This window comes from Myotis myotis, unplaced genomic scaffold (genome assembly GCF_014108235.1).
Source record: "Myotis myotis isolate mMyoMyo1 unplaced genomic scaffold, mMyoMyo1.p scaffold_m19_p_13, whole genome shotgun sequence".
NCBI lineage: Eukaryota > Metazoa > Chordata > Mammalia > Chiroptera > Vespertilionidae > Myotis > Myotis myotis.
This window is the reverse complement of record NW_023416317.1, coordinates 47048-60047: the sequence shown is the minus strand read 5'-3', so window position 1 is coordinate 60047 and position 13000 is coordinate 47048. Positions and strand designations below refer to the sequence as shown.

Genomic DNA, 13000 nt, shown 5'->3' with positions numbered 1-13000 from the left:
GGGAGGGCAGTTGTGGGCGATCAGGCCAGCAGGGGAGGGCAGTTGGGAGGGACCAGGCCTGTAAGGAAGAGCAGTTGTGGGGAACCAGGCCTGCAGGGGAGGGCAGTTGGGGACTACCAGGCCTGCAGGGGAGGGCAGTTAGGGGCAATCGGGCCGGCAGGGGAGCAGTTAGGCGTCAGTCAGGCTGGCAGGGTAGTGTTTAGGCGTCAATCAGGCAGGAAGACAGGCGAGTGGTTGCGAGCCAGCAGTCCTGGATTGTGAGAGGGATGTCCGACTGCCCGTTTAGGTCCGATCCCACTGGGGTCCCAGATTGGAGTGCAGGCTGGGCTGAGGGACCCCCCCCCCCCCCACCCCGTGCACAAATTTTGTGCATTAGGCCTCTAGTATCTTAATAATGTCTTGTACTTTTCAGTGTATTGAAAGGTTAGTATTAGGTATTTTCATCTGTTGTAATTGCAGAAGTATTGCTTTTTTCGTTCCATTTTTTAAAATTTCATTGTTGCACAGGATTTTTGTACATTGATTTTGAATCCTACACTTGACTGTATTTTTTATTGTTCCTGATAACTTTTTGGTGTAGTCTTTAGGGTTTTCTATATAAAGAATCATGTCGCCCTAACTGGTTTGGCTCAGTGGATAGAGCATTGGCCTGCAGACTTAAAGGTCCCAGGTTCGATTCTTGTCAAGGGTGTGTACCTTGGTTGCAGGCACATTTCCAGTAGGAGGTGTGCAGGAGGCAGCTGATCAATGTTTCTCTCTCATCGATGTCTCTAACTAAACTCTATATCCCTCTCCCTTCCTCTCTGTAAAAAAATCAATAAAAATATATTTTTTAAAAAATCATGTCATCTGCAAAAAATGACAATTTTACTTCTTCATTCCTAATTTGGATGCCTTTTATTTCTTTCTCTTGCCTGATTGCTCTGGCCAGGACTAGCGGTGGTGAGAGTGGACATCCTTGTCCTTTTCCTGACCTTAGAGAAAAGCTTTAACTATTTTTACTATTGAGTATGATATTAGCTGAGGGTTAGTCATACATGGCCTTACTTGTGTTGAGGTACCTTTTTTTCTACACCCATTTTACTGAGAGTTTTAATCATAAATGAGTATATTTTGTCAAACGTTTTTCTGAATCTGTATACTAGTATATTTTTATCCTTCATTTTGTTAATGTAGTGTATTGTAGTGTTCGATTTGCATATGTTGAACCATCCTTGTGCTCCTGGAATGAACCCTATTTCAATTTGCTAGTATTTTGTTTAGGATTTTTTTTTTCATCTGTATTCATCAGAGATATTAGTGTGTAGTTTTCATATTTTGTGTTACTTTTGCCAGGTTTTGGCATCAGGGTTATGTTGACCTCATAAAAAGTGTTAAGGAAGTATTGATTCTTTTTCAATTTTTTGGAAGAGTTTGAAAAGGGCCCTAACCGGTTTGGCTCAGTGGATAGAGTGTCAGCCTGAGGACTCAAGGGTCTCGGGTTCCATTCCGGTCAAGGGCATGTACCTTGGTTGCGGGCACATCCCCAGTACGGAGTGTGCAGGAGGCAGCTGATCGATGTTTCTCTCTCATCGATGTTTCTAACTCTCTATCCCTCGCCCTTCCTCTCTGTAAAAAATCAATAAAAAATATATTTTTTTAAAAAAAGGATTAGTATTAAATGTTCTTTTTCATATATTTTTATTGATTTCAGAGAGGAATAGAAACATCAATGATGAGAATTATTGCTCGGCTGCCTCCTGCATGTCCCTTACTGGCGATTGAGCCTGCAACCAGGGCATGTGCCCTGATCGGGAATCGAACTCTGACCTAGTTCATGGGTCTAGGGCGGCTCAACCATTGAGCTACACTAACCAGGCATTAAATGTTCTTGAATGTTCGGTAGAATTCACTAGTAAAACCATCTGTTTCTGGACTGATAAGGTTTTTATTGTTGTTGCAATTCTCTCACTGTTGATTGGTATATTTAGATTTTATACTCATTCATGATTCAGTCTAGGAAGGTTATAGATTTCTGTGAACTTAACTGTTTCATCAAGGTTACTGAATTTGGTAGCATACGCTCTTTCCTAGTATTCTTGTATGATTCTTTGTATTTCTCAAGAGTTCGTTGTATTGTAACTTTTCCTTTTCTTTTTTAAAAAATCTTCACCTGAGGATATGTTTTCTGGGTTTTGTTGTTTATTTTTATTGTTTTAGAGAGAGAGAAACATTGATGTGAGAAACATCATTTGGCTGCCTCCCATATGCTCCCCAGCCAGAGATCAAACCCGCAACCCTTTTGTTTAGGGGGTGATGCTCCAAGGAACTGAGCCACCCTGCCAGGGCACGTTGCCTTTTTTATTTCTGATTTTATTTATTTTTGTCTTTTATCTTTTTTCTTTATTGAGTCTAGCCTGGGTTTTCTGAATTTTATTAATCTTTTCAAATAACCAACTCTTTGTTGCATTATTTTTTTGTAGAGTCTTTTTTTCCAAGTCTGTTTCATTTAATTCTGCTCTAATGTTATTTCCTTTCTTCTGCTGACTTGGGCTGCTTTTGTTCCTCTCTTTAAGGTTTTTTACGATGTAGTGTTAGGTTGTTTACTTGGGATTTTTCTTGTTTCTTGAGATAAACCTGTGATGACATACACTTCTCTCTTATTACTGTTTTTGCTTCTTTCCAAAAGTTTTAATATGTTGTGTTGCCATTCTTACTTGTCTCTATGTATCTTTTTATATCATTTATTTCTTTATTTGACCCAGTCATGTTTTAGTGGCATGTTGTTTCATGTCCACATTGGTGGTTTTTCCCACTTTTTGCAGTTGATTTCTAATGTGGTTGAACAACATGCTTGGTATGATTTCATTCTCCTTAAATTTGTTAAGGTTAGTTTTGTGCCCCAGCATATGTTGAGAATGTCCCATGTGCGCTGGAGAAGAACGTTATCTAATTTGGTGTTCTAGGATGAAAGGCTCTGTAAATATCAATTATGTCCAGTTGGTCTAATGTGTCCTTTAAGGCCAATGTTTCCTTATTGATTTTCTATTTGTATGAACTATCTGTAGTTGTTAATGGGTATTTAGGTACGTTGTTATCATTTTGTTTTTACTAGTTTCTCCCTTTAGTTCTGTTAGTAGTTGCTTTATATAAATTATTTTGGTGCTTTTTGATTGGGTGCATATATATCAGTGTTTTATTTTTTTGCCCCTTTTATCGTTATAAAATGTCCATTTTTGTCTCTTGTTACCTTTTTTATCTTTAAATCTCTTGTCTGATATGGTGACACCTGCTTTTTTCTGAATGGCATTTGCTGTGAGAATCATTTTCCACCCTTTCACTTTCAGTCTCTATATGTGTCTTTATAGATGAGATGTGTCTCCTGAAGGCGGCATATGGTTGAGTTTTTTAAGTTAAGCACCTCAGTTTTGGATTGTGTGTGTGTTGGGGAGGGTTACCATTAGATTTATTCAGAGGGAAGTTTCATATATACAGTAGTCATTTATTGAATGCATCTTATCTCTATTTCACTTTGCAAAGTTCAGACCTTTACCTATTACTTTTGGGTGGAAATTCCTCTCTTTCAGTAGCTTGAATATGTGATTCCACTCTCCTTGCTTGTAGAGTTTCTGCTAAGAAATCTGACATTAATCTAATGGGATTTCCTTCATAGGCAATTGCCTTATTTTCCCTGGTTGCCTTGAGAATTTTCTTTGTCATTAATATTTGACAGCTTTAATACAATGTACCTCGGAGAAGGCCTTTTTGAAATGCTCTATTTGTTTTTTGGATTCGAGGATCTAGCTCTTTCCATAGGTTTGGGAAGTTGTTGGCAACTGTTTGAATAGGCTCTCTGTCCCTTTCTACCGCTTCCTGGTATACCTATTATTCTTAAACTAATGGTCCGGTGCATGAAATTCATGCACATTAAAAGGGAATTAATTAGAGGAAATATTTTAATATTGCTATTTGCCCTTTCTCTATAATAGAAGTGTCAGAGATTAAAGAAAATTAGTAAAATGTATATGAAAATCTTCCTCCTGTCAGAGTCTGGGGCATGCCACAGGACCCAGAGTCAAGTCCCCACCCACCCGCGCTCACCTCAAAATTGCGCGAGACCCAGACCCGGCTGGCCCCTCCCCTGTCAAGCCCCGCCAGGCGAGGGGTGCAACCTCAGGTCCCCCAGCCCGGCGCCGGAGCCGGAGTGTGTGTGGCTTGAGGTCCACCGTCACAGCACCAGGGCGAAAGGTGTGGCCTGAGGTCCCCTGTCAAGCTCCGCTGGCTTGGGGGGAGGCACGGCCTGAGGGCCTCCATCAAGCCTCACTGGGCAGGGTTGCAACCTCAGGTCCCCCAGCCCAGTGCTGGGGCGGGGGTGTGTGGCCTGAGGTACCCCAACCCGGCGCCACGCAGCATCAGGTCCCTGCTGATTGCTCATTACGGGAACCCCACCTCTGCTGTGGGCGCAGCCATCTTGTGTTATGGGATCCCCGCCTCTGCTGTGGGGGCTGCCATTTTGTTACACTGTGATGGTCAATTTGCATATCCCCGCTTTATTAGATAGGATTATTCTTACTGATGGAGTCAGATAGTTTCTCTTCATCTGCCTCATTTCTAGATATGTCTTCCATATCAGTAGTTCTTTTCTCCATCTAGTCAGTTCTATTTCCTAAGCTTGCCAGTTCATTCTAAAGTTCTTACCTGATAAAGTATTCATTTTGTTTGTTGATCTTACTTCTGAGTTCATTTAACTATTTGTATTTTCTTGCATCTCTGAGTTTCAGAACTGCAATTTTGAATTCTCTGCCATTTAAATCATATATTTTTAAGTCTTTAAGTTTACTTTCTGAAGATTTTTTATTTTCTTTTTGAGCTGCCTTGTTTCCTTGGTTATCCATGGTATTTGATGTATTCTCTGTCTAGACATCTATGGTAATGAAATAGGTTTTTTCTTTTTCTTTTCTTTTTTTAAAGAGTGGCACATCTGTAATAGGTTGATAAGAAGTTCTGCTTTTGTTTTCCAATAGGTGGTGATGAAGCAAAAGTCTTTTTAGTTTCTTTTGCAGTGATCTGGCTTCTCAAATTTTGTGGGGGTGGTAGGGGTGGAGGAAAATGCCCTGTATTATGTGGGAAGGTGGGCATCTCTTCTGTGACCAGGCTTCCTGGGTCTCAGGGCACCGCCCCTGTAGGGAAAGTCAAATCCCACGCTGCCTACTGCCTTTGTGGCTTTATTCTCCCATGATGATGACTGGCAGACCTCAGCAGCCTCACCTTTGTATCTCCACCCTGGGATTATCCCCACCTGTCTCTCAGGGGGAAAATGTTTCTGTGGCTTTAGTTCTCAGGTTTGCATATAATGTGCTCTGCAACCTGACACGGCTACAGCTTCTTCTGTCTCACCCCCCCACCCCCAAACTCCACACACACACACACAACACACACACACTCACTCACTAGCTCTGAGAGGGCAAGGGGAGGCTGCCAGGCTCTGTGCTTTGGTTTTCTGTCTGGAGATGGTGGTTACCAGACAACCAGAGCGGCACTTCTGTGCTCTCTCTGCCCAGGTCACTGGGTTCAGCACAGGGCCTACAGAACACTCCTCTGGAAACACTCACTGATCTCTCTGCTCACTGTTCTTTCTACTCCTCCTGGCTGAAGGCAACCTGATTCCTCCTTCTCCTAAGACTGGAAGGTGAGATCTGAGTTCCAGCTTTGGGCTGCTGGCTGTTTCCAAGGCGTCATTTCAGCTTTTTCTCTTCCCTCCTCCCTTGGGCCCTCCCACTCTCCCATCTTTGGATGTTTCAATGCACGGATCTCAGAAATGTTTGTGTGTTGAGCAGGGAATCTTTTGTTAAATTATGGCTGTTCAGGTTGTAACTTACAGGGCAGAGACCAAGGGGGCTGTCACTGCCTAGATTTTTTTTTTTTTAAATATATTTTATTGATATTTTACAGAGAGGAAGGGAGAGGGATAGAGAGTTAGAAACATCGATGAGAGAGAAACATCAATTCAGCTGCCTCCTGCACATCTCCTACTGGGGATGTGCCCGCAACCCAGGTACATGCCCTTGACCGGAATCGAACCTGGGACCTTTCAGTCTGCAGGCTGACGCTCTATCCACTGAGCCAAACCGGTTTCGGCCCTAGATTTTTATTTTTATTTTTATTTTTATTTTTTAATGGTAGCTGTTCAGTAACGGTGCAACCATATGTGATGCAAATTAAAAGTCTTTAGAGACTATCCCATGCATAAGGTGGAGGAACTAAGGAATATTAAACTAGGGTGCCAAATTTAAGAAGTAAAAAGAATAGAATAAAGGTTAGTGAAAAATACATGAAGATGTACTTGATTGCTAGGCAGGTTATGGACCATTTTTATTATGTTTCTTTTTGTAAATTCTACTTTTTTACAATGACTACGGTTGCTATAACCAGAAAAGGAAAACACACACATATCTTTTATTTTTAAACTCTAATAAATTTTGTAGTAATCTTATTGAATAGACGTGTGTTTTCTCATATACCAGATTGCAGGCTCTATCCTGGTTACATGGGGGGTTTCTCTCTCTCTTGTCTCTCCCCCTCCCTTCCACTCTCTCTAAAAAAAATCAATGGAAAAATATCCTCAGGTGAGGATTAACAACAACAGCAAAAATCTGAGTATGTATTTTGGAGGGGAATTTTTTTATGTGGAGGAATTGATTCTAAAGTTGAAAATGTTTCTTGAGCACCTGACTGTTTAGAATAAATTTATTTTCATGTTGAAAATAAGGTTTTTTTGTTGTTCTTTTCTGGTTTCTACTCACCCAATAAATAAGTACATTTCTGAGAAAATTATTTTTGTCATCAAATTTTCAGTTGATTTGCTCAAGACTTGTTTTTGTAATCATATTATATAATTGTCAGGAAAGCATTTTTTTGTTTTTATTAAATAGTTGTGTTGCAACAAAAAGCTATATATCTTTTCCATTTCATAAAGGTGTGTTTTTCCATGGTGTAATTCAAATTGCATCTCTTGGATCTAATTTAGAGTAACTGTACTAGATATTTGAAACTTAAAATACAGTGTGTTCATAATTTATTACAGTTGAGCTACTTAATTCCTGACTGATAATTTAACATCATAGGGTTTTTTGTGGTTTTTTAAAAAATATATATTTATATTGATTTCAGAGAGGAAGGGAGAGGGAGAAAGAGATAGAAACATCAGTGATGAGAGAGAATCATTGATTGGCTGCCTCCTGCACACCCCCTACTGGGGATTGAGCCAGCAACCTAGGCATGTGCCCTTCACTGGAATCGAACCCGGGACCCTTCAGTCCACAGGCCAATGCTCTATCCACTGAGCAAAAGTGGCTAGGACTTTCGTAGGGTTTTTAAAGCTCCCCACAGTTCGCTTTACCTGGGCCTCATCACTTCTTGTCTGATTATTTCAGTGAAACAGGTTTACTTTTGTTTGTTTTACTGTGAAATTATTGTAGTGAAGATGATGATGACTACTGATAGTACAGTTTGGTACTGCTGCCTTGATTTGTGGTGAAGTGTCATCATTTTTACCCATTGCTATTTTTGCATCAATAGCCCCAAAATCAACACAGAGACATTTTGTTACGTTAACAAATGGGGGTGAGGTGGGATTCTTTACTAGATTATATGAGCACTTGAGGCCCGGTGCATGAAATGTGTGCACGAGCGTTGGGGGTGTGCCTCAGCCCAGCCTGCACTCTCTCCAATATGGGACCCCTTAGGGGATGTCTGATTGCTGGAACTGCTTCTGCCTGCCAGCCTAATCACCCCCTAACCGCTCCCCTGATGGCCTGATCGCCCCCAACTGCCCTCCTCTGCAGGCCTGGTTGCTCTTAACTGCCCTCCCCTACAGGCCTGGTCCCCCCCAACTGTTCTACCCTGCCAGCCTGGTCGCCCCTAACTGCTCTCCCCTATAGGCCTGGTCCCCCCCAACTGCCCTCCCCTGCCAGTCTGATCGCCCAACTGCCCTTCCCTGCCGGCCATCTTGTGGCAGCCATCTGTGACAACATGAGGGCGGCCATCTTGTGGTGACTTCACGCGAGGGCATAATGCCATCTAGGATTTTATTATATAGGATTATAGCTTAGGGTATGGCTTCATTTTGACTCATACACTTGACATTATAAATATGAACTTGGGCCAGTATCTAATAATGTATTTTAAATGGGACAGTTAAACCTTCCTGGTTAGATTTGCTATGTGGCAGAGAATGTAAACAAAATAGTGTTATAAATGCCAAGAATAGGGTGTAGCACATAATTGGCGTTCAGCCAGAGGTAGTTCATTTAAAAAAATTTTTTTTATCAGAGATTAGATTTCATTTGGGTCAAGAGTTGGGAGAAATGGATGGAACCAGTTCAGAGCTTATGATCCAGATTGATCAGGCATGGTGCATACTGCTGAACAAAGACATTCTTACTTCTACTACTTATTAGATCTTCATTTTGGTGGCATTAGTGACGGTAAATTCTGTATTTGTGCTTTGTGTTCAAGAATTGTAAAGCTACATGGTATTAAATTTTTAAAATTTTTTTTCTTGCAGGATTCAGTGGTCCCAATTTAAAGGCTATTTTACTTTCAAACTGGAGAAAGTGATGGATGATTTCAGAACTTCAGCTCCTGAACCAAGAGGTCCACCCAACCCTAATGTCGAATATATTCCCTTTGATGAAATGAAGGAAAGAATACTGAAAATTGTCACTGGATTTAATGGGTATGCACTTAATACTATTTTAAAGGTTTGCTCTTTAGATTTTTCTTTAAGTTTTGATGCATCTGGTTGTCTGACTATCCATTAGATTTAGTTTTGTGATATATAGTTACTGATTTTCAGCTTACAAATATTTAAAATATGTACAGTATTAAGTTTTTTTTTTTGTAAGAGTTTATTTGAGCCAAACTGATGACACATGTTGGAAAGCAAGATCTCAAATGCAGATGACAGTTTTACAGTTTCTTTCATGCATTTGAAATTAAGAAGGGGAGTAAAGGAGATTAGAGAAGGTGAGAAAAAGCAAGGTGGGGATTGAATTGCAGCATAAATCATTTGCTCTCCAGAAGAAGTGGTCTGTCAAGAGACATTTCAAAAGGTGTTCTCACATGCAGAGAAACAGTGGTCAGGGCTTGTTTAAGGCAAAGATAAGTTGTTGAGTAAAGAAGTTTTATGCCTGGGGCCTGACTACCAGCCATGACCTGCCCAGTGATGAATTGATGATCAGATCACCCTTTTAGGTTATATTCCATAGAACCCCTTTTACATTTACAGTTCCCTTATTTGGTCATAAATCAATTCCAAAGATTCATTGATGAACCTTTTGGTCCAATAGTGTGGTCTCACTGTACTAGGAGGGCTCATTCTTAAGAAGTCTCAATATGGACAGTTGGGGATGGGATCTGAGTTAAGGCTGAATTTTCTCCCAAAAGGAAGGGCAGGTAGATGGAAGGCAGTCTTAAGGCTGCCTTTGTCTTCACTAACAAAAAATACCACTCTGGGTCATTTCTATAACTAGCATGATCTAAGTTTTGTCATGTCTCATCCTATCTAATAATAGACAAACATGGTAATTAACCATAATTTCGCTACCCTTCCCATTGGCTAATCAGCGAGATATGCAAATTAACCACCAACAAAGATGGCGGCCAGCAGCCACGCAGCTGAAGTGAGCAGGAGGCTTGCTTGCTCCAGTGATGGAGGAAGCCAAGGTTCCCCGCCTGCCGCCGCCCTGCTCTGAGCTCCACTCTAAGCAACAAAGTTGCAATTATAGATGCGAAAAAAACCCCAGATACCTGCTTTCAGCAGGCCAAGGACTCGGAGCTGGAGCGGCAACAAAGTTTCAATTATAGCAGGTAAATAAATCCCAGAATAAAAAAGAAAAAGAAAAAAAGGAGAGTCTGGGAGCTTCAGTCGCTGGTGGGCTTGGCCAGCCTGAAAACCCTCAGCCCCTCATCCAGACTGGCCAGGCACCCCAGTGGGGACTCCCACCCTAAAGGGGGTGCAGGCAGCCTGAAAACAGCCATCAGCCTCTCACCCGGGCTGGCTAGGCACCCCAGCGGGACCCCCACCCTGATCCGGGACACCCTTCAGGGCAAACCAGCCAGCCCCCACCCGTGCACCAGGCCTCTATCCTATATAGTAAAAGGGTAATATGCAAACTGACCCTAACAACAAAAAGACTGGGAATGACTGGTCACTATGACACACACTGACCACCAGGGGGCAGATGCTCGATGCAGGAGCTGCCCTCTGGTGGTCAGTGGGCTCCCACATGGGGGAGCTCTGCTCAGCCACAAGCCAGGCTGATGGCTGCCAGTACAGCGGTGGTGGTGGGAGCCTCTCCTGCCTCCTCAGCAGCGCTAAGGATGTCTGACTGCAGCTTGGGCCTGCTCCCCGCTGGCAAGTGGACATCCCCCGAGGGCTCCCGGGCTGCCAGAGGGATGTCTGACTGCCAGCTTAGGCCCAATCACCCAGGGAGCAGGCCTAAACCAGCTGGTGGTCATCCCCTGAGGGGTCCCAGACTGCGAGAGAGCACAGGCCGGGCTGAGGGACCTCCCCACCCCCGAGTGCACAAATTTTTGTGCACTGGGCCTCTAGTATATATATAAAAGCCCAGTCACCAGAATGGCAGAATGACCGGTGGCTATGATGTGCACTGCAGCAGCCAACCAGCCTGATCAGCCCCCCAAACCCGATCAGGGGCGGGGCCAGCTGCCAATCCCCTGCATCCCCCATTGGGGTGGACTAGCTGGACCCCACCTGTGCATGAATTCGTGCACCTGGTCTCTAGTGAATAAAAAGCAGGAAGTTTTACTTATTTTGGGTAGTTGACTAAAATATAATGTGGCTATACAAGAGGGGTCTGGAAAAAGTACAGAACCACCTGATACCTAAAAACGTTTGTTACATAATTTCTAAGGCAGGTATAGTCATAACTGAGAGGTGCTTATCATCTTCTGGCATGATAGTCTTTCCAACTTTTGAATGTCTTCTCTAAAGTTATTTTAATATACATGATTAATCAGATTTTGCTTAGTCCTGAAAACTTTCACATTGTTTTATGTGTGCACACAAACACAGACATTTCTTGTAAGTTTCTTTTTTTTTTTTTTTTCTTTTTTTTTTTTTTTTTTTTATTGCTTAAAGTATTACAAAGGGTATTACATATGTGTCCATTTTATCCCCCCGCCCTAGACAGTCCCCTAGCCTCCCCTATCCCCCAATGTCTTATGTCCACTGGTTATGCTTATATGCATGCATACAAGTCCTTTAGTTGATCTCTTACCCCCCTACCTCCTGCCCCCCAACCCTCCCCGGCCTTCCTGCTGCAGTTTGACAATCTGTTTGAGGCAGCTCTGCCTCTGTATCTATTATTGTTCAAAAGTTTATAATGGTCTCTATTATCCATGAATGAGTGAGATCATGTGGTATTTTTCCTTCATTGACTGGCTTATTTCACTTAGCATAATGCTCTCCAGTTCCATCCATGACGTTGCAAATGGTAAGAGTTCCTTCCTTTTTAGAGCAGCATAGTATTCCATCGTGTAGATGTACCACAGTTTTCTGATCCATTCATCTACTGATGGGCACTTAGGCTGTTTCCAGATCTTAGCTATGGTGAATTGTGCTGCTATGAACATAGGGGTGCATATATCCTTTCTGATTGGTGTTTCTGGTTTCTTGGGATATATTCCTAGAAGTGGGATCACAGGGTCAAATGGGAGTTCCATTTTCAGTTTTTTAAGGAAACTCCATACTGTCTTCCATAGTGGCTGCACCAGTCTGCATTCCCACCAGCAGTGCACAAGTGTTCCTTTTTCTCCACATCCTCTCCAGCACTTGTCGTTTGTTGATTTGTTGATGATAGCCAGTCTGACAGGTGTGAGATGGTACCTCATTGTTGTTTTGATTTGCATCTCTCGGATGATTAGTGACTTTGAGCATGTTTTCATATGTCTCTTGGCTTTCTGAATGTCCTCTTTTGAAAGGTGTCTATTTAGGTCCTTTGCCCATTTTTTGATTGGATTGTTTATCTTCCTTTTGTTAAGTTGTATGAGTTCCCTATAAATTTTGGAGATTAGGCCCTTATCAGATATGACATTGGCAAATATGTTTTCCCACACAGTGGGTTTTCTCGTTGTTTTGTTGATGGTTTCTTTTGCTGTGCAGAAGCTTTTTATTTTGATGTAGTCCCATTTGTTCATTTTCTCTTTAGTTTCAAGTGCCCTAGGAGCTGTATCAGTGAAGAAATTGCTTCGGCATATGTCTGAGATTTTGTTGCCTTTGGATTCTTCTAGAATTTTTATGGTTTCCTGTCGTACATTTAAGTCCTTTATCCATTTTGAGTTTATTTTTGTGTATGGTGTAAGTTGGTGGTCTAGTTTCATTTTCTTGCATATATCTGTCCAATTTTCCCAACACCATTTATTGAAGAGACTATCTTGGCTCCATTGTATGTTCTTGCCTCCTTTGTCAAATATTAATTGAGCATATTGGTTCGGGCCGATTTCTGGGTTCTCTATTCTATTCCATTGATCTATATGCCTATTCTTGTGCCAGTACCAGGCAGTTTTGAGAACAGTGGCTTTGTAATACATCTTGATATCTGGTATTGAGATCCCACCTACTTTGGTCCTTTTCAGGATTGCTGCAGCTATTCGGGGTCTTTTTTTATTCCAGATGAATTTTTGGAGAGTTCGTTCTAGATCTCTGAAGTATGCCGTTGGTATTTTAATGGGAAGTGCGTTGAATTTATAGATTGCTTTGGGTAGTATGGACATTTTAATGATGTTGATTCTACCAATCCATGAACACGGTATGTTCTTCCATCTGTTTATGTCTTCCTCTATATCTTTTTTCAACGTCCTGTAGTTTTCTGAGTAGAGGTCTTTTACCTCTTTAGTTAAGTTTATTCCTAGGTAGCTTAATTTTTTTGGTGCGATGGTAAACGGGATTGTTTTTATAATCTCTCTTTCTGAAAGTTCACTATTGGTGTATAGAAAT

The 13000-nt window shown here is 41.8% G+C and overlaps 1 protein-coding gene across 5 annotated transcripts in view; it reads left to right on the top strand.

Moving 5' to 3' along the window:
* The window catches only part of PPP4R2 (protein phosphatase 4 regulatory subunit 2), a 67000-nt gene that overhangs the window by 30739 nt on the left and 23261 nt on the right, over window positions 1-13000 (top strand). For all 5 annotated transcript variants that reach the window (XM_036331547.1, XM_036331545.1, XM_036331542.1 and 2 more), the window contains one exon: window positions 8546-8716. In XM_036331547.1, the coding sequence (XP_036187440.1) occupies window positions 8546-8716 (171 nt within the window). The remainder of the gene's footprint in view (window positions 1-8545; window positions 8717-13000) is intronic.